The sequence below is a fragment of the Gigantopelta aegis genome, chromosome 4, assembly GCF_016097555.1.
Source record: "Gigantopelta aegis isolate Gae_Host chromosome 4, Gae_host_genome, whole genome shotgun sequence".
Lineage (NCBI taxonomy): Eukaryota > Metazoa > Mollusca > Gastropoda > Neomphalida > Peltospiridae > Gigantopelta > Gigantopelta aegis.
The window spans coordinates 117,056,405-117,079,406 of record NC_054702.1 but is presented as its reverse complement, the minus strand read 5'-3'; the positions used below and the strand labels follow the sequence as shown (position 1 = coordinate 117,079,406).

At 36.7% G+C, this 23,002-nt stretch overlaps 1 protein-coding gene across 2 annotated transcripts; it reads right to left on the bottom strand.

Moving 5' to 3' along the window:
* Positions 1–252: 252 nt before the first annotated feature.
* On the bottom strand, positions 253–22,446 carry LOC121371887 (zinc finger FYVE domain-containing protein 21-like). Of its 2 annotated transcripts, XM_041498109.1 has the most exons (8): positions 22,216–22,446; positions 19,134–19,190; positions 18,260–18,428; positions 11,422–11,500; positions 9,705–9,799; positions 7,648–7,656; positions 1,292–1,422; positions 253–465 (listed from the first exon to the last, which is right to left on the bottom strand). In XM_041498109.1, the coding sequence occupies exons 1-8, from the start codon at positions 22,339–22,341 to the stop codon at positions 421–423; spliced, it is 711 nt and encodes a 236-aa protein (XP_041354043.1). In that variant the 5' UTR covers positions 22,342–22,446; the 3' UTR covers positions 253–420. The 2 variants fall into 2 exon arrangements, with proteins under 2 accessions (XP_041354043.1, XP_041354044.1); XM_041498110.1 differs by lacking the exon at positions 7,648–7,656.
* Between the last annotated feature and the right edge of the window lie 556 nt (positions 22,447–23,002).

The following is a 23,002-nucleotide window of genomic DNA, read 5'->3' as shown; positions in this document are numbered from 1 at the left end:
AGACAGACACACAGTCACTCACACACAGACAGACAGACACACAGTCACTTACACACACACAGACAAACAGTCATTTAAACACACACAGACAGACAAACAGTCACTTACACACACACAGACAGACAGTCACTTACACACACACAGACAGACAGTCACTTACACACACACACACACACACACACACAGACAGACAAACAGTCACTTACACACACACAGACAGACAAACAGTCACTTACACACACACACACAGACAGACAAACAGTCACTTACACACACACACAGACAGACAAACAGTCACAAACAGTCATTTAAACACACACACAGACAGACAAAGTCACTTACACACACAAACACACACACACACACACACTGTCACTGGTCTGAACTGGCTATAGCACCAACAATGACAATCTCCGACATCTATGTTGAAAACACAGAGCGTGTCTCACACACCATCTTGAAAGCCTGAAAAAATAAACAACAATTATTTTGAAATAATTGACAGGTTTTATATTACCTATGTGACAACAGCTCAAATAAGTACAAACAAGAGATCAGGAAAGACAACTTAAAGATACACAAACCACAGACACCTAACAGATAATAGTATTACCCATACAGTTAAAATGGTTTGGTTTATATCAGTGTTACATTCCACTAGAAGTGCTATGTCCCACTCACCTTTTCTTCATTTCCCATAAAAATCAACTAAACATTTTGGTGAATGATGGCAGAGTGTATAGTAGTAACATGATCAATAAAAGCCTTGTAACAAATAGAGGACAAAACACTTCCATTTCCTATCATGTTCATGCCCTGCATGAAACAGCCCTCTACGTTAACTTTTCCCTTTATACTACTTGTATTTTTATATAGATAGTATGAAATGTTTTAGTCGCCAAATGAAAGAAATGGTCACATATTTGACCAAATCAGTGGCAATGTAGAGGGCTGCCTGTGAAAAATGAAAATGATCACCAATTTTGTAATAAGTGAAAGCTTGTATATTATCCCCTAAACACACAAATAGCAAAGAGTACAGGAACACCTGTCCTGGAGAGTCCATCCAGTCTTTTGGATCGTTTCCAGGACATCCCAATAATTACAGACTTACCTTCTGTATGGCTGCCACCCACAGCATGCCTTGTAAAATCACCTCCCTTACCTCACCCTAGAAACCCAGGGCAGTAATTACAGACCTACTTTCTGTATGGCTGCCACCCATAGCATGCCTTGTAAAATCACCCCCTTACCGCACCCTAGAAACCCAGGGCAGTAATTACAGACCTACCTTCTGCATGGCTGCCACCCACAGCATGCCTTGTTTGCGGTTTGCTCCACCTGTGACAGTCATCTTGATTATCTGTTTGTCATCAGATCTATCTCTGTATCTCATGGCAACTCCAGTCCCAATCTTATTGCCTGTGTAACAAAATGGCTAAAGTGTTACTAAAAATACAAACATGCCTACAAAAATGCTACTTTAATGTAGCCTCCATCAAAATCAAGGGGCAGGTAGCATCAACTAAAGTATGGTCTTAGTCATAAGTTAGAATCAGTTATAGTCTTGTCTGTTGTCTTAATTTAGCATCAACTGAAGTGCGGTCTTAGTCATAAGTTAGAATCAATTATAGTCTTGTCTATGGTCTTAATTTAGCATCAACTGAAGTGCAGTCTTAGTCATAAGTTAGAATCAATTATAGTCTTGTCTATGGTCTTAATTTAGCATCAACTGAAGTGCGGTCTTAGTCATAAGTTAGAATCAATTATAGTCTTGTCTATGGTCTTAATCTAGCATCAACTGAAGTGCGGTCTTAGTCATAAGTTAGAATCAGTTATAGTCTTGTCTATGGTCTTAATCTAGCATCAACTGAAGTGCGGTCTTAGTCATAAGTTAGAATCAGTTATAGTCTTGTCTATGGTCTTAATCTAGCATCAACTGAAGTGCGGTCTTAGTCATAAGTTAGAATCAGTTATAGTCTTGTCTATGGTCTTAATCTAGCATCAACTGAAGTGCGGTCTTAGTCATAAGTTAGAATCAGTTATAGTCTTGTCTATGGTCTTAATCTAGCATCAACTGAAGTGCGGTCTTAGTCATAAGTTAGAATCAGTTATAGTCTTGTCTATGGTCTTAATCTAGCATCAACTGAAGTGCGGTCTTAGTCATAAATTAGAATCAGTTATAGTCTTGTCTATGGTCTTAATCTAGCATCAACTGAAGTGCGGTCTTAGTCATAAATTAGAATCAGTTATAGTCTATGGTCTTAATGTAGCATCAACTAAAGTCTGGTTTATGGTCTAAGTTTGCATCAACTTAAGCAGTATAAAATAACAAATACATCTGCTAGATTTTACTTATAGCAGTGAAAAAACAATGTCTAATCGACTGAATGATGACTTCCTACAGCAATCATTAAATATGTCCACATATACAATTACAAACCACAATACTAGTATGACAACAAACATGCCACAATTTAATAAGACAGAAACCTCAATGGTACTGTTTGTTTGAACATGCTACATCATGCATAGAACCAACCAATCAAGAACAAATATATTATAGTCAACTGTTTTGCTGGGCCAGAAACTATATTATAAAACTTAGTCAAAAATTATAACAAAATGGGAAAAGCTTATGAAATTGTTAAAAACAGCTATGCAAAAACTATTTGGAATAGTTTTAGCTTCAAAACAATGTAAATGAGAGAAAATTGTACTCTGTTGTCACTGTAATGCCAAGATACAATATGGTTTCCTGTCAACTTGCTTTTTTCTGCTATATATATCTGATACAGGAATAGACGGGAGTGGTAGGTTACACCCTGTAGTGTGCACACACATACCCTTGAAGGCAGTTTGATGGTTTGTTCAACGTGACAGAACCCAGAGCCATATGCTATCTGGCACTAACACCTGATTATTCTTCCAGTCTAGACTGGCTTTGCAGTGACTGTGTTCAGATCCAAAGCTCCAATAAATCTTCCATTAACTGATAATATTCACTTTTTAAAACAGTTTGATAAAAAAATATATTGGACTAAAATAAGGTGTTTGTTGTTATGAAATGGGACCTCCAGTAGTGAAATGAAATAAATTTTACTTATTTAATTCAGTAATTTGGCCCATGTAGCAAAATATTACCAACATTATAGACGCCATTGTTCTAATTTCAAATCTGTCATTTACTGACAAAATGCAAAGCACTAAACCAGTTTAAAAATCCATTCATAAACTACAAACCTTCATGTAAACTGAAACCAGTTTGTATTCAACAAATTGGCCCCAAGTTACACTGTAATACAAGTTTTATTAAATCTTGTATGGACAATAAAGGCAAATTATTGCATACAAACTCATTTTGGTTTCAGTTTGCAGTTAGTAAATGGATTTTAAAACTGGTGTAATGGTTTGCATTTATCAATAAATAATAGGTTTAAAATTAGAACAATGACATTTTAGGTTTATAATATTTCTTGGTATCAGTCATATTTTGCCATGGGTAAAACTAGTTAAAATAAACAAAAATAAGTCAGATTTATTTCAGTACTCTAAGGAAGGTTCTTTTTTTAAAAACAAAGGCCAAAAAAAGCACACCATATTGTAGTTTGATTTTCCCTCAAACGTTTTGTTTGAGTGGAAGATTTATCGGACTACCCTCCCATTGGGAATTTGGATCTTTGATCACAATGGTTGCAGAGCTAGTCTGGAATGGAAGAATCATCTGATGTTGAAACCAGCAGGGCAACCAACTTTCCGGAATTTTCCGAAAAATCCTGAATTTTTAACCCATATCCGAAATTCCGGAATTAATGCCAAAAACCTGGAATGTTTTCCAAATTCGCTATCATTATTTTTTTTTGGAAGCAACTATTTCTGAATATATTTTTAATTTTCTAAATTTTTAAATCCCGAGTTTATTAAACAGAGTTTATCATTCTGCATTCTCCATTGCAACCTGAACTTGGTATTATCGACTGTTTCATGCTAGTTAGGCCATCGGTCTACAGGCTGGTAGGTACTGGGTTCGGATCCCAGTCGAGGCATGGGATTTTTAATCCAGATACCGACTCCAAACCCTGAGTGAGTACTCCGCAAGGCTCAGTGGGTAGGTGTAAACCACTTGCACTGACCAGTGATCCATAACTGGTTCAACAAAGGCCATGGTTTGTGCTATCCTGCCTGTGGGAAGCACAAATAAAAGATCCCTTGCTGCTAATCGGAAAGAGTAGCTCATGAAGTGACGACAGCAGGTTTCCTCTCAAAATCTGTGTGGTCCTTAACCATATGTCTGACGCCATATAACTGTAAATAAAATGTGTTGAGTGCGTCATTAAATAAAACATTTCTTTCTTTCTTTTGTTTTGTGCTATTACTAAGACATTTGTTTATTGGCTGTATTTGTTAACAGCCGACCAATGAAAATGTTTTTGACAATCGAATAAACTGAAGCCATGTATGAAATTTGTCTTACTTGTTATGTAGTTTATGTATTTATTTTAAAGATATTTCAAATATCATATAGTAATTACTACGGGACAGACATCTGTTCTATGGCGATGCATGCAACTTCGCCACGGTGTGTAAAAACCTAAACATAAAACAGAACACTTGTGATCATACAAAAACAAAAGAAACGATTCCACAATTCTCTTCTTAAGTTCTTTTCCGAGTTTTCATATGCTTTCACGTGCAACATTTCACTAAATACTATTTGGCTACCAGTAATCTGTGACACATTCATGACATTAATATTAATTAATTAATATACCTACTGATCTTGTTTTATTCAAGTAAGTTAAACTATAAGAAATGTAAATTTTTACAAACCATTGTTCGATTTTGCCGTGAAAAGTGCTACTCTAATAGTAATATAAGTGTAATGCAGAACGATAGCCAGTCAATGTGAGTACCAGACGTTTCGTCTCCGATTCAGTTAACCACAAATTAGTTCGACCCCACTAATGAAATAGCGTAAATGTGGCAATGTACCTACATGAAAATAGCATTGGTCCCAAGTTTGTCACTTTATTATTAATCTGTAGGTGGAAGTGAAACTGTACTACACTATTTGCTAACAAAGTAGGGTTTTTTTTGGTGATGATTTTTGATGTTTGGTCTGTGTAAGTGTGCGCACACGTGTGTGTGTGTGTGATAATGCTATTAATTGCTGTACTAGGTATAGTAACTTTATTTACACTGATGAATATTTTCAGCATGTTTTACTAGACAAGCCATAAAGTAGACATGTGCCTAAAAAGGAAGTAGAAAAATTATGCCACTTATGTGGATTGATTTATACTTTTATTATTGAATACATAACATTCCAATAAATAATTTAATTTTTTTTTATTGTTATGTATCTATTTGGTTGTTGTTATTTTTTAAATATGTCAAATATGGTGCTGTTATTTATTATTTTTTTATATATTTTATATTTTTGAAAATGGCATTTTTGTGTGCTTTAAACTATTGTTTTGAAAGGGGCGTTCGCGCGCTTAAAAATGAATATACCAAAAAATTCCGGAAAAATATTTCTATTAAGTTGGCCACCCTGAACCAGCGAGTGTCTGTCACTGTACACTGCCATCTTGAACTGGAAAGTGCAGACCATCAAAGTGACCTGAGGTGGTTTCATCAGTTTCCAACACTCATATGACAAATGAAAACTTTAACCAAAAAAAGCACATTAAAATACCAACCAGGCCTTTCCCCAGGAATATTTTTAAGGCACTTACATATTTAGCATCAGTATAACACAAATCAAGCCAAAATTAGTGGGGTAGTGGGTTGAAAACAGTTAAGTGTTTGCCTTCAATCCAGCTAATCATGTTTATTTGTTGTTGTTTTTTTTTTACTTTTTTAAAGTAACCCATCAATTCCCCCACCCCCCAACAATTTCATAATTTGCACCATGTTGTTGCTGTTGATTTCAGCGTCGTGCTAAATGCTTGTTGTGATTTCTGCTTGTAAAATACCTAGGCTAAGAATGCTGACTGCACAGTATATTCCATTTATAAAAAAAAAAACCCCCAAAAACCCCGTTAATAAAATTAAAATTTATGATCTTTTTGAAATCCATCCATTCAGTGTATTTGTAATTTGTATAAATACTGCATGTTCGTTTCCCACGATCGCGATCTGCATGCATGCTCTGTTTTTCTACAAATTTACATCAAGATTTACTTGTGTATAATCGTATTGTTTAATGTCCGCAATGATGTCTCTTGACATGTGGGTGTCAGCTGACTCTGAAGCGTGACGTATATTCGCGCCGAGAGCTCTCCTCACTTCAGCCAACGAACGTTTTTCCTAATGTTTGCGAACCATTTGATTGGTGTCCGTCGTGTTCATTTGGTTTAATCTGTACCGAACATTTTGTTTTCGCTCGGTCTGGCTGAACCCAGGCCTTGGGATAGCCTACATGCCTTTCGGCCCTGAACTGGCATGTGTATTCGAATTGACATGCACTGTCGGTTTGTTTTTATTACTTTGGTTCACAGACTTTACAAAGTTAAAATAACAAGTTACAGATCTTCTAGACATTGAATCACCGTCACATTGCTGTCATACATGTCGAATGCATGCCGTTAAAATTAATAACCTTGATTACTAAAATAAGCAAAGATCATAAGGCCTACGCCGTATTCTGGATAACACCGTTTCTCGTTACCAGTCGCTAGATCGCTATTACGCTAATTGAATATTTGGTACTATTATTATGTTAGGTGTCGAATAGATTATGTAACCGTTTGTTCACATCAGAAGATAGAAAATGATGTAGCCAAAACTTTAGCCACTTGCAAATTTTATTAGCCATTTTTTGTAAAAATTATTTTTAATTAGCCAATGGCTAATTTGGCTACAGACAGCGCGAGCCCTGGATGTTTTCAGAGTGTTTTGGGAAGGGGGTGTTAGGATAGAAATGACTGATTACCAACTTAACTGTACTTTTAAAAAAATGCTTCACCTATCATTTATTCAGTTAAATAGAACAGCTGATTCTGTCAATGGGCATCTTCTTTGATTGGCCTTGAAGCTTGCAATTGATTGCTCGGCACAGGAATCCCGTTACGCGTAAGCGCCTTCCTGGCGGATTAGTGGTCCCAGTAGATGTGGTAAAATGACCAAACACCAATTGTGAGCAGACGACTGGTCCACTGTAAGGTATTTAGGAAGTGTTTTACCTGCCATAGGCCGGCTCTTGTGCCCACGACAGGCATGCGCTACAACAGCTTGTTCTGAATGTGCACGTAAAACCCTATAACATGACATGCCATAGTGATTAGGTGTGCTTGATATATTGGTACACAAGTTGTTTGCAAGAGGTAGTCGACTGCCACGCTCGTACTTGTGATAATTGTTTTTCTAAAGCACTTCAAATCAAGGCGTAGCGGCAGTTGATTTAAGGCGCTTCCACCCCATCAAAGCGCTTACTTTACGGACCAAGGCGTGTCGGGCTGCTACGCCTAATGGCCCTGGGGAAACCCCTGCCAACTAGTTGGTATTTAATGAATTCACCCTAAATGTTTATACATGGCAATAGCAATGTTTATCTTCAATATAGTTATTCAAACAATGCATGAAAGAATTAAAAAAAAACCCTAAATGTTTAACAATAAATACTTAATAATTTAATGTACAAACCTTCATCGTCTGAATGCAAGAATTTAAAACATAATATTATTGGTTAAAGCTGGTGTTAAAGTAATACTACAATTGACAACATTTTAGAATAGATGACAAATATGTATTTACCCAACAAATCCATCCCCAAGCTTTAAACTGTTGTTCACCAAATCGCCGAATGCAAATTTAAGATAAATTTGGAGAATATACTGACGATCAAAAGAAAGTATGCCAATTATTTTTTCAAAGTATTAAAAACAACACAAAACACAAGTTGATGCAAATGTTATATTTTGCAAGTGTAATAATTTGGCGATAAATAAACATGAGTATACTCAATGAAACCCATAAAATGATAATATCACAGTGCACAACAGCACTAGGGGTGAAATGTGCGATTTCATAAAGGACCACTCATAACGAAGGTGAATAAATTTGACCACAAAGAACATGTTTCAATAGTGTGTATGTCCACCATGTGCAAGTATGCAAGCATGGACTCGACGTCGGACAGAGTTTGTTAAGCGCCTAATGACGACATCAGGTATTGCCTTCCACTCCTGCCTCAGTGCCTGTACCAACTGATCCCTGTTCATTGGAGGGTTAGGACGACGTCGAATTCGCTGGCCAAGATGATCCCACAAATGTTCTATTGGTGACAGGTCAGGTGAACGGGCTGGCCATGGCAAAACATTGACGTTGTTTGCGGCGAAGAACTGTTGCACCAAACGAGCTATGTGAGATCTGGCATTGTCCTGTTGAAACAAGTCTAGGATGGTGTTGCAAGAACGGTAACAGGATGGGACGTAAAATCTGGTTGATATAACGGTGTTCATTAAGATTTCCGTCAATAACAATAAGGTCTGTCCGCTGTTGGCCACAGATACCGCCCCAAACCATCACAGATCCACCACCAAACCTGAACACAGCACAGAGCTGTTCTCTCTCCTGCACGTCGGTATATCCGAATCCTGCCATCAGCTCTGAATAACTGGAACCTGCTCTCCGATGTTGCCAACGTTGAAACAGATGTGCCCAACGTAAACGTCGAAGTTGCCTCGTCAATGTCATCCCTCTGAATGGTCGATAGGCCCTGATACCATGCTGTCGTAGTCGACGATGTACAGTGTGACTACTGATGACATGTCCAAGGCCAGTTGCTGCAGATGACGTCACAGTGAGGAATCTGTTACATAAGTGTAAGATGGCGGTCCTCGTTGACTGTTGTGATGCGGGGTCTTCCACTTCGTGGTCTGTCTGCAGTCCTGCCAGTCACCCTGTAATGCTGTATTAACCTGGTGATCGTCAATTTTGTGCAATTCAGAATTCTTGCCACATGGGCATAACTCGCACCCACCTGCACCATACCAATAGCTCTCTCTTTTTCTTCAGCAGTTAGCCTTACCATGTTCTCTGGTGTTTTACTGTTGACTGAGGCATGTTCTAAGTAATGGCACCCTTTTTCACACCCTTATGTGCACGAGTATCATGTTTCTCGTGCAGTATAAATTTGATGAATAAACTCATTTTGCACGTGCGGCATCGCCCAAATGCTGCAATGTCCGACTATTCGTTATTGATTGCATTATAACGAACAATACTGGAACCTATCTAACCTTCCATGAACTTGTATTGTGTTTATTTATAATAAAAATAATTGGTATACTTTCTTTTGATCGTCAGTTTAGTTCATTACTAATTTGCCAAACCCCAATTAAAAAATCATCTGTCTGTTGATGTACCGCCATTTTTAGCTTTTTGGCTAAATGAAACCTGAATTTGGCAACTGATTTTCTTACAAATTGCCCAAATTACCATTTTATGGGTTAAGCCTGCATGCCATGTTACCATACTTTACTACTAGAACACCACACCACAATTCCATTACTTTAACAGAAAAAAAAGCATTAAAATATTTAAATTTGATGATTATATATGACTTCTCCATTTACGAACTACATAACTTAAGTCAAACACACAAATCTGTTGCCATGACAATAATAATCAACATGAAATATAAACCATTTGTTATATCACAATGTAGGATGTTACACAAAGATCTAATCGAGACATACCTTGAGAATCTGTTTCCGTGCTGAGCACCTGAATCGACTCGATCCGGTCCAACATGATGCTGTCCTGGGAACCCTGGCCGTCAAACAGCAGCATTCTGTAACATGTAAACACTAGATATCATATCACTCTAACAGCATTCTGTAACATGTAAACACTAGATATATCAATCTAACAGCATTCTGTAATATGTAAACACTAGATATCATATCACTCTAACAGCATTCTGTAACATGTAAACACTAGATATCATATCACTCTAACAGCATTCTGTAACATGTAAACACTAGATATATCAATCTAACAGCATTCTGTAACATGTAAACACTAGATATATCAATCTAACAGCATTCTGTAACATGTAAACACTAGATATATCAATCTAACAGCATTCTGTAACATGTAAACACTAGATATCATATCACTCTAACAGCATTCTGTAACGTAAACACTAGATATATCAATCTAACAGCATTCTGTAACATGTAAACACTAGATATATCAATCTAACAGCATTCTGTAATATGTAAACACTAGATATCATATCACTCTAACAGCATTCTGTAACATGTAAACACTAGACACCATATCACTCTAACAGCATTCTGTAACATGTAAACACTAGACACCATATCACTCTAACAGAATTCTGTAACACGTAAACACTAGACACCATATCACTCTAACAGCATTCCGTAATATGTAAACACCAGATATCATATCAGTCTAACAGCATTCTGTATTTTGTAAACACTAGATATCATATCACTCTAACAGCATTCTGTATTTTGTAAACACCAGATATCATATCACTCTAACAGCATTCTGTATTTTGTAAACACTAGATATCATATCACTCTAACAGCATTCTGTATTTTGTAAACACTAGATATATCAATCTAACAGCATTCTGTAATATGTAAACACCAGATATCATATCAGTCTAACAACATTCTGTATTTTGTAAACACTAGATATCATATCACTCTAACAGCATTCTGTATTTTGTAAACACCAGATATCATATCACTCTAACAGCATTCTGTATTTTGTAAACACCAGATATCATATCACTCTAACAGCATTCTGTATTTTGTAAACACCAGATATCATATCACTCTAACAGCATTCTGTATTTTGTAAACACCAGATATCATATCAGTCTAACAGCATTCCGTAATATGTAAACACCAGATATCATATCACTCTAACAGCATTCTGTATTTTGTAAACACTAGATATCATATCACTCTAACAGCATTCTGTATTTTGTAAACACTAGATATATCTCTAACAGCATTCTATAATATATAAACACTATATATAATATCACTGTAACAACTTTCTGTAATATGTAACATGTAAACACTAGATATCATATCACTCAAACAACTTTCTGTAAAGTGTAAACATGTAAACACAAGATATCATATCAATGTAACAACTTTTTGTAATATGTAAACACAAAATATATCAAATTTTCACATCACCAATTTATGTTAACAGAAGGTGTTCAATGTTAAATGTCCTTTCAGCTTAAAAAATAATAAAACCAAAAATGCCAGATATCTAGAGCGTAGGGCAAATAATAATGCCATATTTTGTAACGATGATATAACGAGACACTGGTGTTCGGTTTCCATGTAACCCCCAGCCAACATGAACAATCATTTGCCTCATATCCATAGCCAGAAATGATATAAAACTAAAAACACTCACCGGTGGTCCACTGAAAGTTTACACAGGAAGTTGTGACTCTCTTCATTATTTTCTGAGTCTAGTACAGTGAACTCGCCACCTAAAACAATGACAGTCATTTATTAAATTAGAGAACCTTCCACTATTACTATACATATACAACTAGATACATACAGTATATATAATATATACATATACAACTAGATACATACAGTATCTATAATATATACATATACAACTAGATACATACAGTATCTATAATATATACATATACAACTAGATACATACAGTATCTATAATATACTGATGTCCAAAATAAACTTCACAAGGCTTGAAATTGTATTACAGAAAACCAACAAATGGTCTGGTGAGATATGAAAGTATCATGAAGTTCAACATTTAAACGTCACAATGCACTTCGTGATACATGCATAGTGTTTGTAAGGTGGTTTCTAAATGGGTTCTTTGTGATTAGCAACAATATTTATCAAATTATTTAAATTTTATTTATGTTAAGCTTCTTTTGGACATATCTACCTGGAAAGCTGGTATGTCAAAGCTGCAAAATTAGTCCTTGGATTTTGGATGGTTATGAATTCATGGACAGGCTGTAGTAACCTCAATATATGTATTGATAAGCATTGGTAATAGAACATCAATTTAATTGTCTTCCTGCTAATTGCTCTCTCCTATCTCTAGGTTATGTGAATAATAACAATGCTCAAAAGACGAGAAGTTTCTAAGTGTTCAGTGATACTGTGTATTAAAACTGGTGATATATCCACTGATAACACACACACAGATTCAGTTAAAACAATAGTTGTTTTGTGGGGTAGTTTTCTTCTCTTTTTTTTGGCATTAGTAAAGAAAGCTACAGGATTAGGAATAGACTGTCGCTTTTATAATAAAATAAAATATTTTTTTGCTTATAACTTTTAAAATATTTATGATTTACAACATAATAAACTGTATTACATGCATTAACTAGCAGACTAAATACACATGGAACAGTGTTCGAGATTAACAGTATCCCAATATCCCAGGGATACCACAATTTAATTTTGGATACCAGACTTCAAGAACCCAGTATCCCACCAGGATACAATATAATGTTGTTGGTTTTTTTAATCCTGCGTTTTTATTTTTTGTTGAAACAATGAAAGTTGTCATTTACTGGAGAAATTAAGTAACAGTATTTTCGAGCTCGTACCCAGTCTAATGCTACACTGAAGCAATAGCGGCATAGCAATGGACTGAGAACTGCTAAGTTGCTATTGTTTTTGTTGGATGTTTTCTCCCTTGAATTTTATTTTTTGGATATTGATTCCACATCTGCACACAATTGATACAGGTAGGTTTATCATTAATAATGTCAGAAACACTTATAGATCACTGCTAAATATTAATTTATGTCAGTATTACGCAAAAATAGATGCAGCAAATCTTTTTGCCAATTCCGTTTGATTGCGAATTTCACAAATTCCACGATTTCGATTGCGGCATAGCAATATAGACTGGGAACTAGAACAGTGTCATCCAAGTTTGTTATGATGTTATTTATGAATTTCATTTAAGTGGAATACTAAATTCTCAGGTGGGATACCATATTTTCAAATGTTAGTATCCAACTGGGATACTGCCCAAAATTTTTAATCTCGAACACTGTGGATTATTAACACACACACATAGACAGTGGACAAAGTGACGGGAGGCATTTACCTGGGATAACTGACAAACATGGAATCATTAACACACAAACATAAACAGTGGACAAAGTGACGGGAGGGATTTACCTGGGGTAACTGACACACATGGAATCATTAACACACAGACATAAACAGAGGACAAAGTGACGGGATGGATTTACCTGGGGTAACTGACACACATGTAATCATTAACACACAAACATAAACAGTGGACAAAGCGACGGGAGGGATTTACCTGGGGTAACTGACACACATGGAATCATTAACACACAGACATAAACAGTGGACAAAGTGACGGGAGGGATTTACCTGAGGTAACTGACAAACATGGAATCATTAACACACAGACATAAACAGAGGACAAAGTGATGGGATGGATTTACCTGAGGTAACTGACACACATGGAATCATTAAAGGTAGGGTCAACTCAAACAAGAGCCTTATGTGTTGAAAAAATGCATACCCGGACCACTAACACATACTGACACTTTAGCAAATGAAAAACGTGTAATTTTAGAGTTAATAAAAAACCATGATTATTCCTGCTAACTGGGGGCAGCCATTTTGTTTAGTTTTTGTGACATCCGGTAGGATAGCTTGGGGCGAAGTAACGTCAGCTCCTGACCATCTCCTGTATGTACAGTGTAAACAAAAGCAGTAATTTTCGACAAGGCACTTCTCTTTGATCAACCTGACTTGTAAAACAGCATAAATGACGTAATAATATAATAAACTATTTAACTAAATATATTTCAAGTTGCATTAATGGAACAAAATGGGTTTATAGTATTTTTCTCTGTTTAATAATCCAAAGGAAAAATGTACACTATTACGCCTATTGATATGCTACGTTGGAGCAAAAACGACAACCCACGATACCCAAGTGATAATTTTCTTTTCTTTGGGACTACGTAATTGGTCAGTTCTGTGGTTTTAGATGGAAAAGTCTACTTAATCAATAGTTTTACAGAACTATTTACAGTAATAAACCATGTCCATTACAATTTTAGGGGCGACAGGTAATATTCCACAATACCGGTATGTATTTTTGTGTCTAGACAGCATCAATTAATTGGCTCGTCTGGTTACCAATCAAATACACACCTGCCAATCAGGAATCACAGGTAGAAGCAACTAACAGCATAGACCAATTAACTAAGAAAACACTCTGTGTATCATTTCAGTACGTAGGTTAATGCATGGGCAAAACATTGTTAATTGTTTCGACTTGTTGTGTAGCCACTTTGTCAATGGTATTTTATTTTGTATTGAAAAATAATATATATAGTGCTGGATGTACTTATTGCTGGCTTACTGGGATGTGTATTATTACAGAACATTGCAATGTATGACTATTTATCATCCCACAAAAACCAGGTAGATTGTGTTTCTCTAGTTCTAAGGCTCATTCCTGACATGACGCGTTAAGTATTACGTAAACACCAGCTCGCCAGAGGGCGTACTCACTGAGATGGTACAAAATGGCTGCGCCCGTTATATATAATAGCTGTCACATTTAACCGTTTTATTAATTAACTATACGATTATACGTGTTGATATTAAGCAATAATGTGCATTATATATCGTTGAATATGCATACCAGGCCAAATGCCTTAACTGTCCTCTCCTTAACACACAGACATAAACAGTGGACAAAGTGACTGAGAGATTTACCTGGGATAACTGACACACATGGAATCATTAACACACAGACATAAACAGTGGACAAAGTGACGGGAGGGATTTACCTGGGGTAACTGACACACATGGAATCATTAACACACAGACATAAACAGTGGACAAAGTGACTGAGAGATTTACCTGGGGTAACTGACACACATGGAATCATTAACACAAGGACATAAACAGTGGACAAAGCGACGGGAGGGATTTACCTGGGGGTAACTGACACACATGGAATCATTAACACACAGACATAAACAGTGGACAAAGTGACGGGAGGGATTTACCTGGGGTAACTGAAACACATGGAATCATTAAGACACAGACATAAACAGTGGACAAAGTGACGGGAGGGATTTACCTGGGGTAACTGACACACATGGAATCATTAACACACAGACATAAACAGTGGACAAAGTGACCGAGAGATTTACCTGGGATAACTGACACACATGGAATCATTAACACACAGACATAAACACTCACTTTCACGCGGAAGTCGTCTCCCCTGACTAAACCCACTTTGTATCTTAATAATGAGGAAATTATAGAAGTCAATTTTCATAAACATTTGGGACTGGTTTTCCAACAGTCTGGTGAATGTGACTTCACGTGCAAACTGTTATTGATAAAACATCTAAAATGACCAGTTGCCTTCGGTCGCTTAAATATAGGTCATCTAGGAAATCGTTGGACAAAATACACAACACATTTATCCTTCCTCTTTTTGGCTATGCTGATGTAATTTGGGACAACTGTACATTGCAGTTAGCTCAGCAGCTTGAAAATATTCAATTAGATGCCCTACGCACCATTTGTGGTGCTGTTCGTGGAACATCTCATCAGTCATTACACAAGGAAACTGGTTTTGTGCCTTTATCAGAGAGAAGAAAATGCCACAAATTATGTATGATGTATCGACTTTGTAAAGGTATGACTCCAGCTTACCTATCCCAAAAATTGCCCAAAACAGTATCAGAACATTCTCGCTACCCGTTGCGTGATGCTGATCACTTGCAGGGATTTAGAAGCCGAACAAAACTATTTTCTGATTCGTTCTTCCCTTCAGGAGTTAAATTATGGAACAAACTACCAATTAATACTAGAAATTCTTTATCCATAAGTTGCTTTAAAAAACACTTATATGCAAACAAAACTAAAACTCCATTTTATTTTTACACGTGTGAGAGAAGACCAGAGATATTACACTGTCGTCTTCGTCTAAATATTAGCGACCTAAATGGACACAAATTTACACGTTTTATATTGGATACTCCAATCTGTGCCTGTGGCCATCCTATTGAGAATTCTGAACATTTCTTACTCCATTGCCCAAACTATGACAGACAACGTGCTCAATTTCTATTTGCTTACTCAAATTTAAATTACAAAGTGCTTTTACTTGGAAAACCAAATTTTGATGACCAAGAAAACGTTGATATGTTTAAAACGGTTCAACAGTTTATTGTTGCAAGCAAACGCTTTGACATTATCTGACAATTCTCATTCATTCATTCTCTCTCTGTCACTCTCTCTCTCCTTCTCTCTCTCTCATTCTGTCTGTCTGTCCTGTTTCTGTTCATTTCTCGTGTTGTGTGTGATTGTTTTTCTAACAACTATTCTTTTGTCTGCTGTTTTGTAAAAATTGTATTTGTAAAATGTAGGGAGAGACCTTAATATAGGCATCGCCTGTTGGTCAATCCCAAACGTTAAAAGTTAATAAATATTGTTTAAAAAAACAACAAAAAACATAAACAGTGGACAAAGTGACTGAGAGATTTACCTGGGGTAACTGACACACATGGAATCATTAACACACAGACATAAACAGTGGACAAAGTGAAAGACGAGAGTTACCTGGGATAACTGACACACATGGAATCATTAACACACAGACATAAACAGTGGACAAAGTGACTGAGAGATTTACCTGGGATAACTGACACACATGGAATCATTAACACACAGACATAAACAGTGGACAAAGTGAAAGACGAGATTTACCTGGGGTAACTAACACACATGGAATCATTAACACAGACATAAACAGTGGACAAAGTGACTGAGAGATTTACCTGGGATAACTGACACACATGGAATCATTAACACACAGACATAAACAGTGGACAAAGTGAAAGACGAGATTTACCTGGGGTAACTAACACACATGGAATCATTAACACAGACATAAACAGTGGACAAAGTGACTGAGAGATTTACCTGGGGTAACTGACACACATGGAATCATTAACACACAGACATAAACAGTGGACAAAGTGAAAGACGAGATTTACCTGGGATAACTGACACACATGGAATCATTAACACACAGACATAAACAGTGGACAAAGTGACTGAGAGATTTACCTGGGATAACTGACACACATGGAATCATTAACACACAGACATAAACAGTGGACAAAGTGAAAGACGAGATTTACCTGGGATAACTGACACACATGGAATCATTAACACACAGACATAAACAGTGGACAAAGTGACTGAGAGATTTACCTGGGATAACTGACACACATGGAATCATTAACACACAGACATAAACAGTGGACAAAGTGAAAGACGAGATTTACCTGGGGTAACTAACACACATGGAATCATTAACACAGACATAAACAGTGGACAAAGTGACTGAGAGATTTACCTGGGGTAACTGACACACATGGAATCATTAACACACAGACATAAACAGTGGACAAAGTGAAAGACGAGATTTACCTGGGATAACTGACACACATGGAATCATTAACACACAGACATAAACAGTGGACAAAGTGAAAGACGAGATTTACCTGGGGTAACTGACACACATGGAATCATTAACACACAGACATAAACAGTGGACAAAGTGAAAGACGAGATTTACCTGGGGTAACTGACACACATGGAATCATTAACACACAGACATAAACAGTGGACAAAGTGAAAGACGAGATTTACCTGGGGTAACTGACACACATGGAATCATTAACACACAGACATAAACAGTGGACAAAGTGAAAGACGAGATTTACCTGGGGTAACTGACTGGGTTTTGGTGTAGACATGATCTCTAAACTGGAATGGTTATGTTACAGAGAACACCAACAAATCTTATTACAAAGTTTTGAGAGACTTGTCGTTGAAGTTGCTCTGACTATGTGTGTGTGTGTGTTGTGTGTTGTGTGTGTGTATGTGTCTGTGTTGTGTGTGTGTGTCTGTGTTGTGTGTGTATGTGTCTGTGTGCGTCTCTGTGTATGTCTGTGTGTGTGTGTTGTGTTTGTGTGTTGTGTGTGTGTCTGTGTGTTGTGTGGGTGTGGGTGTTTGTTGTATGTGTGTGTGTGTGTTGTATGTGTGTGTGTTGTGTGTATGTATGTATGTGTGGGTGTGTGTGTTTGTTGTATGTGTGTGTGTGTGTTGTGTGTGTGTGTGTTGTGTGTGTGTATGTGGACATGGTACAGAGAACACCAACAAACCTTGTAAGAGAGTTTTGAGAGACTTGTCGTAGAAGTCGTTCTCCTTCTTTGTGTGCCCGCTACATGTCTGACAGTGTCGGACGGGGTCAACGAAGCACATGCGTGGCAGAGGAAGCTTCGCCTCGCAGCACTTGTTACAGAACACCTTACCACATCGGCGGCAGTGGTGCTGATTAAAACACAAACAATCATAGTAGGTTATGTACATTCATTCACCAATCGCCCAGTGTTCACTTCAGCAGTTATAGTTATAAACAGCTCTACTAATACCTATGGATTAATCTACGAATGCTATATGATTTAAGTAGGACAAACAAATATTGGAGATTTTAAAATGAAGTGTAGCCAAATTAATTTTGTTATAGTTAAAAAAACCCACCCAAAAACCCCAACCCCACAAAGAATAAGAAAATAAAAGTACAACGTGCAATGTACTACGGCTAGCTGATTGTTAAGAACAGTGAATATTATTTAAACATGTTGGTAACTGAATATGGAAATGGTAAGCACCTCAAACAAAATGCTGGGTAAAGGCCTAGTACATTAACCCAGAGTAATTAAATACTACTACTGGATGACAGGACTTAAACATTAACCTACTGAAGCTATTACTTCATAACAGTACATAAATCCGGAGTAACTACCATAATGATTATAGTACTTACAGAATTTTACTAAACTTAACTGTTATATAATATATTCAAAACAAGGTCAACTACTATTTTAGTACTTATACTTCAACATTAGTCTACAATTAGACTTAACTCTTACAACATTATATACCAATACTTAATATTAGTTTTCTGTGTATATGCCAGTATCTAGCAAAGACGTATTGTGATTATAGCAATATAAAACAAGTGCCGTATCTTACTCTTCTGTTCATGAAGTGGAACTTCCCTTGACAGTCTGGATTCATGCAGTACTGGAACTGGAAAACAATTTGTGTTTAACATTGTCATTAAAATTAGTTTACATTGTGCATTAGGGTAAACTTATGAAGAAGAGAGACAGAGAGCTACCTAGAAAGTCAGCAATTTCAAATACAATGATACTGATTAAATGTAATTAGTATGTGGGATGTGCATGCATGCATGTTTATGCATATATGGATGTACATGCATTGTGTGTATACAAGTGTTTGTGCATATCATATATGGATGTGTATGCATGTATTTGTATTGCTATTACTCGGTGGCCATGTTGGAAAGACTGCTACAGTTAACAGTGATGATGGTATGGAGAATTGAGTAACAAGGTCAGGAACCAAACTGCACTATACTCTGGTGTGCTCCAATTTATTTTGACATTTAGTAAGTGTTCTAATTACTTGAAACACTTCAGAGAGCCGTACGCCCATTAGAACATGATATTAGAGCAACTTCACATTTAACATGCTTCATCGGAATAGTTCAATGAAAACAGCACTTGTGACAACTTACATAAAACTTTACATTTAAAATGCTAAGCAGCATCCTTCAATTGTATATCTTGGTAGACTAAAAGTGAGATTAAAATACACTCCATGCATGCATTAAATTAACTACATTGTAGTTCTGACAATACAGGGTTTCTGCCAGAGGATAAAATGGGTATGGCGCCATACCCAAAATTTATTTTTGTAAGTTAACTTTTGGACAAAATTAATTACTCTCATCATTACTGTATGATTTTCTTAACCCTAACCCTAAACTTAACCCATTTTCTCTCTTGGGGAGGTTCCCCATACCCACTGTTGACTGTGGTTGCATTCAGTTCCATAGTGCCATACCCAAACATTTCTTTCTGGCAGAAACACTGCAATAGTAATTTTAATATATTAAAATACAACAGATTCACAAGCTAAATATCGTATCGACTTTCTATTTCACCTTCTAGGTCGAACCAATTGACTACTTTCACTCCTATTTCAAGCCGTCAGGGTTTCTGCCAAAAGGTAAAATGGGTAAGGCGCCATACCCAAAACAATTTGCAGATTTTAATTATTATTTTTTTAAAGTTAACCTTTTTTTTTTTAAATCCCAGTGCCCCCTTTCCTTTCTCTCCTTTGCATTTCATCTCATTTCTTCCCAATCTGGCAACTCCTCCTATCTTTCAACTTCTTTCGCTGTCCACATCCACATCCCAGTCCTTGTCTCTCCAACCGTGACAAGTGCTTGTCTCTTGTGGCTATCTGTGCCACACACCTGTTCCCCATCAGCTTTTAGCTGTGGGCTTAGTCTGACCACTTCGGGGAGTGTTCAGTAGTTACTTCTGGCATTGTTAAGAGGCACTTGTAACCACCTACTATGCACCCCTACTACCGGCGGTCGTTAGTGCCGTGGGTCAGCACAGCTAAAGTTAACATTTTGTTAAAAGTTAACCTTTTAACAAAATTAATTACTCTTATCATTACTGTATGCTTTTCTTAATCCTAACCCTAAACGTAACCAATTTTCTTTTTGGGTGAGGCCCCCCATACCTATTGTTGACTGTGGTTGCAGTCAATTCCATAGCGCCATACACAAAAATTTCTTTCTGGCAGAAACACTGAGGGCCCTGTATCCCATCCAGTTTGCTAAAATTCAGAGCATTTGATCATTTTTCCAAAAGATATTTTAGGATTTAACTATTTAGTCTGATATTTCTACCATCGTTTTTAAGTACATGTAAAATTTGTCTCTACAAAACTTCTATTCTTTATAGTAATTACAATATAATTTTTTGTTACCTAAAGTTCAAACCAATTGTTAACAACTATGATAAATTACTGTCCTACCTTTAATTACTTGTAATTAGATTTTCTCCACTTTTTGTCCAAACTAAATAGTGAAAAACACATTACATTGACATGGATTCCACATATTAGACTGAAACCATACTTTGTTAACATCTCCAAGAACAAAACACATGCAATTTTTCACAATCTGCCATTTTACTTTTTTAAGAAATACTCTATAGTATAAACCTCTTAAGTATATGACATAATAAATTTGACATCATGATGAGTGCGTTATACAACAGTGCATGTCATGATGATGTTAGATTATGTTATATCAATCCACCCCTTTTAAAGAGTATTCCATAAACAAGCTAAATGGCAGACGGCAAAAAACTGCATGTATTTTGCCCTATAGATGTGATCTCAGTGTGGGCATAAGTACAGTAAATCCTGGTATTTTCCATCAGTAGAAAAGGATCTTTTATATGCATCATCCCATATCGCAGTGTAATTAATAGTTGTGCACATCAATAGTTGCACATGACACATTTTTTTCTAAAGCTCATGAGCAGTGACGTCACATTTATCAACAAATGATAAAACAACACTTCCTGGTCTGTTAACAAAATATGTCTAAAATGAAAAACGTTTTGGTAAGTAATTTACATCATTTGTTTTTTATCAATGAAAAGTCTTTTTTTTCTAAGGGTCCTGAGATGGAAACTGACAAACATGTAACACGAATGGAGTGTGCATTTATTTGTTACATTTTACGTAGTACGCCAAAAGTGGGTTCTATTTAAAAAATAGTTTTATTTTTGGGGGGTTACTCGTGTTTACCTTACTGTTTGTTCTTAGGTGCGTGACTATTGATTACTCAAGGACAGATATGATAGCACATACAGATACTACAGTCTTTGATATGCCAGTCGTGGGGTGCTGGCTGGAGTGAGAAACAGCCCAATGGGCCCATATAGATAAATCATCAAGATTAACCACGAATGCATGTGTGCTTGCACTTGCATTCGTGGTTAATCTTGATGAACGATGGGCCCACTGACGGGGATCGATCCCAGACCACTGGGCTACGTCCTAGTTCATAAAAATAAACTCGAATGTAAATGCACATTGCATTTACATTAAGAGTTTATTTTTATGAACTAGGCTACGTCCCACCCCTGGTTTAATCGTATGCACTATAACAGTATAACACAGTGTTGTTTAACTGGGCGTTTTACGACTCGTCTCAGATTACCTGATCATCAGGAACCCAGTCGGGTTCGCGGATTGAGAACGGACTGCCATCGACATCGTTACCAGATATCATACGCAGACCGCTGTGTGAGCGAACGAGCTTTTTACCATTTTCAGGGGCAGCCATGTTTATATACGATTCATGTCACTTCAACACATTAACTACAAATTAACAACTTGACCAACATATTTAATTTAAAACGGTATTGGATGGCGTTGAAAAAACCCAATGTAAAATAATCGACTGGTTAACTGATGTATTCTTCTAATTTACTATATTTTGCCGTAACATTATTAAAGCTATCAGTTCTAATGAGTCTATTCGATTCAGATGTCTGACATAATTCAGAATAAACTTTTGACAGCAAATTAGTTAATTTGTTTAACAAGACCACTAGAGCATATTGACTTATTAATCATCGGCTATTGGATGTTAAACACTTGGTAATTGTATATGCACCAGCACACAGACAGGATAGCACATAACAGCCACATGCCACGACCTTTGACATGTACCAGTCGAGAACGACGGCACACCAGGCAAGCGGCCCGATATTGTCATAAAAACCAGTGGCGGATCCAGAAAATCCATTGGTGGGCGGGGGGCGCAATGATATGTTGCCTTCGCGTTCTTAAAGGGATTTCTCGGATTCTCCAACGTAGATTAAAGAATGAATGAAATGAAAAATATTATAACTGTCGCAAAATTTAAGGGGTGGGTAGGTGGGGCCCCCTTAGATACACCAATGAAAACAGGTAACATATACGTACACGACGACTATGAATGT

What these genes read in the sequence shown, in the direction of transcription:
- LOC121371887 (XM_041498109.1), bottom strand. Translation starts at nt 22,341, where the DNA reads ATGGCTGCCCCTGAAAATGGTAAAAAGCTCGTTCGCTCACACAGCGGT. An exon ending in TCCACTTCATGAACAGAAGA is followed by an intron (nt 18,429 to 19,133) that starts GTAAGATACGGC and finishes TGTTTTAATCAG; the next exon opens with CACCACTGCCGCCGATGTGG. An exon ending in TCTCAAAACTCTCTTACAAG is followed by an intron (nt 11,501 to 18,259) that starts GTTTGTTGGTGT and finishes TCATTGTTTTAG; the next exon opens with GTGGCGAGTTCACTGTACTA.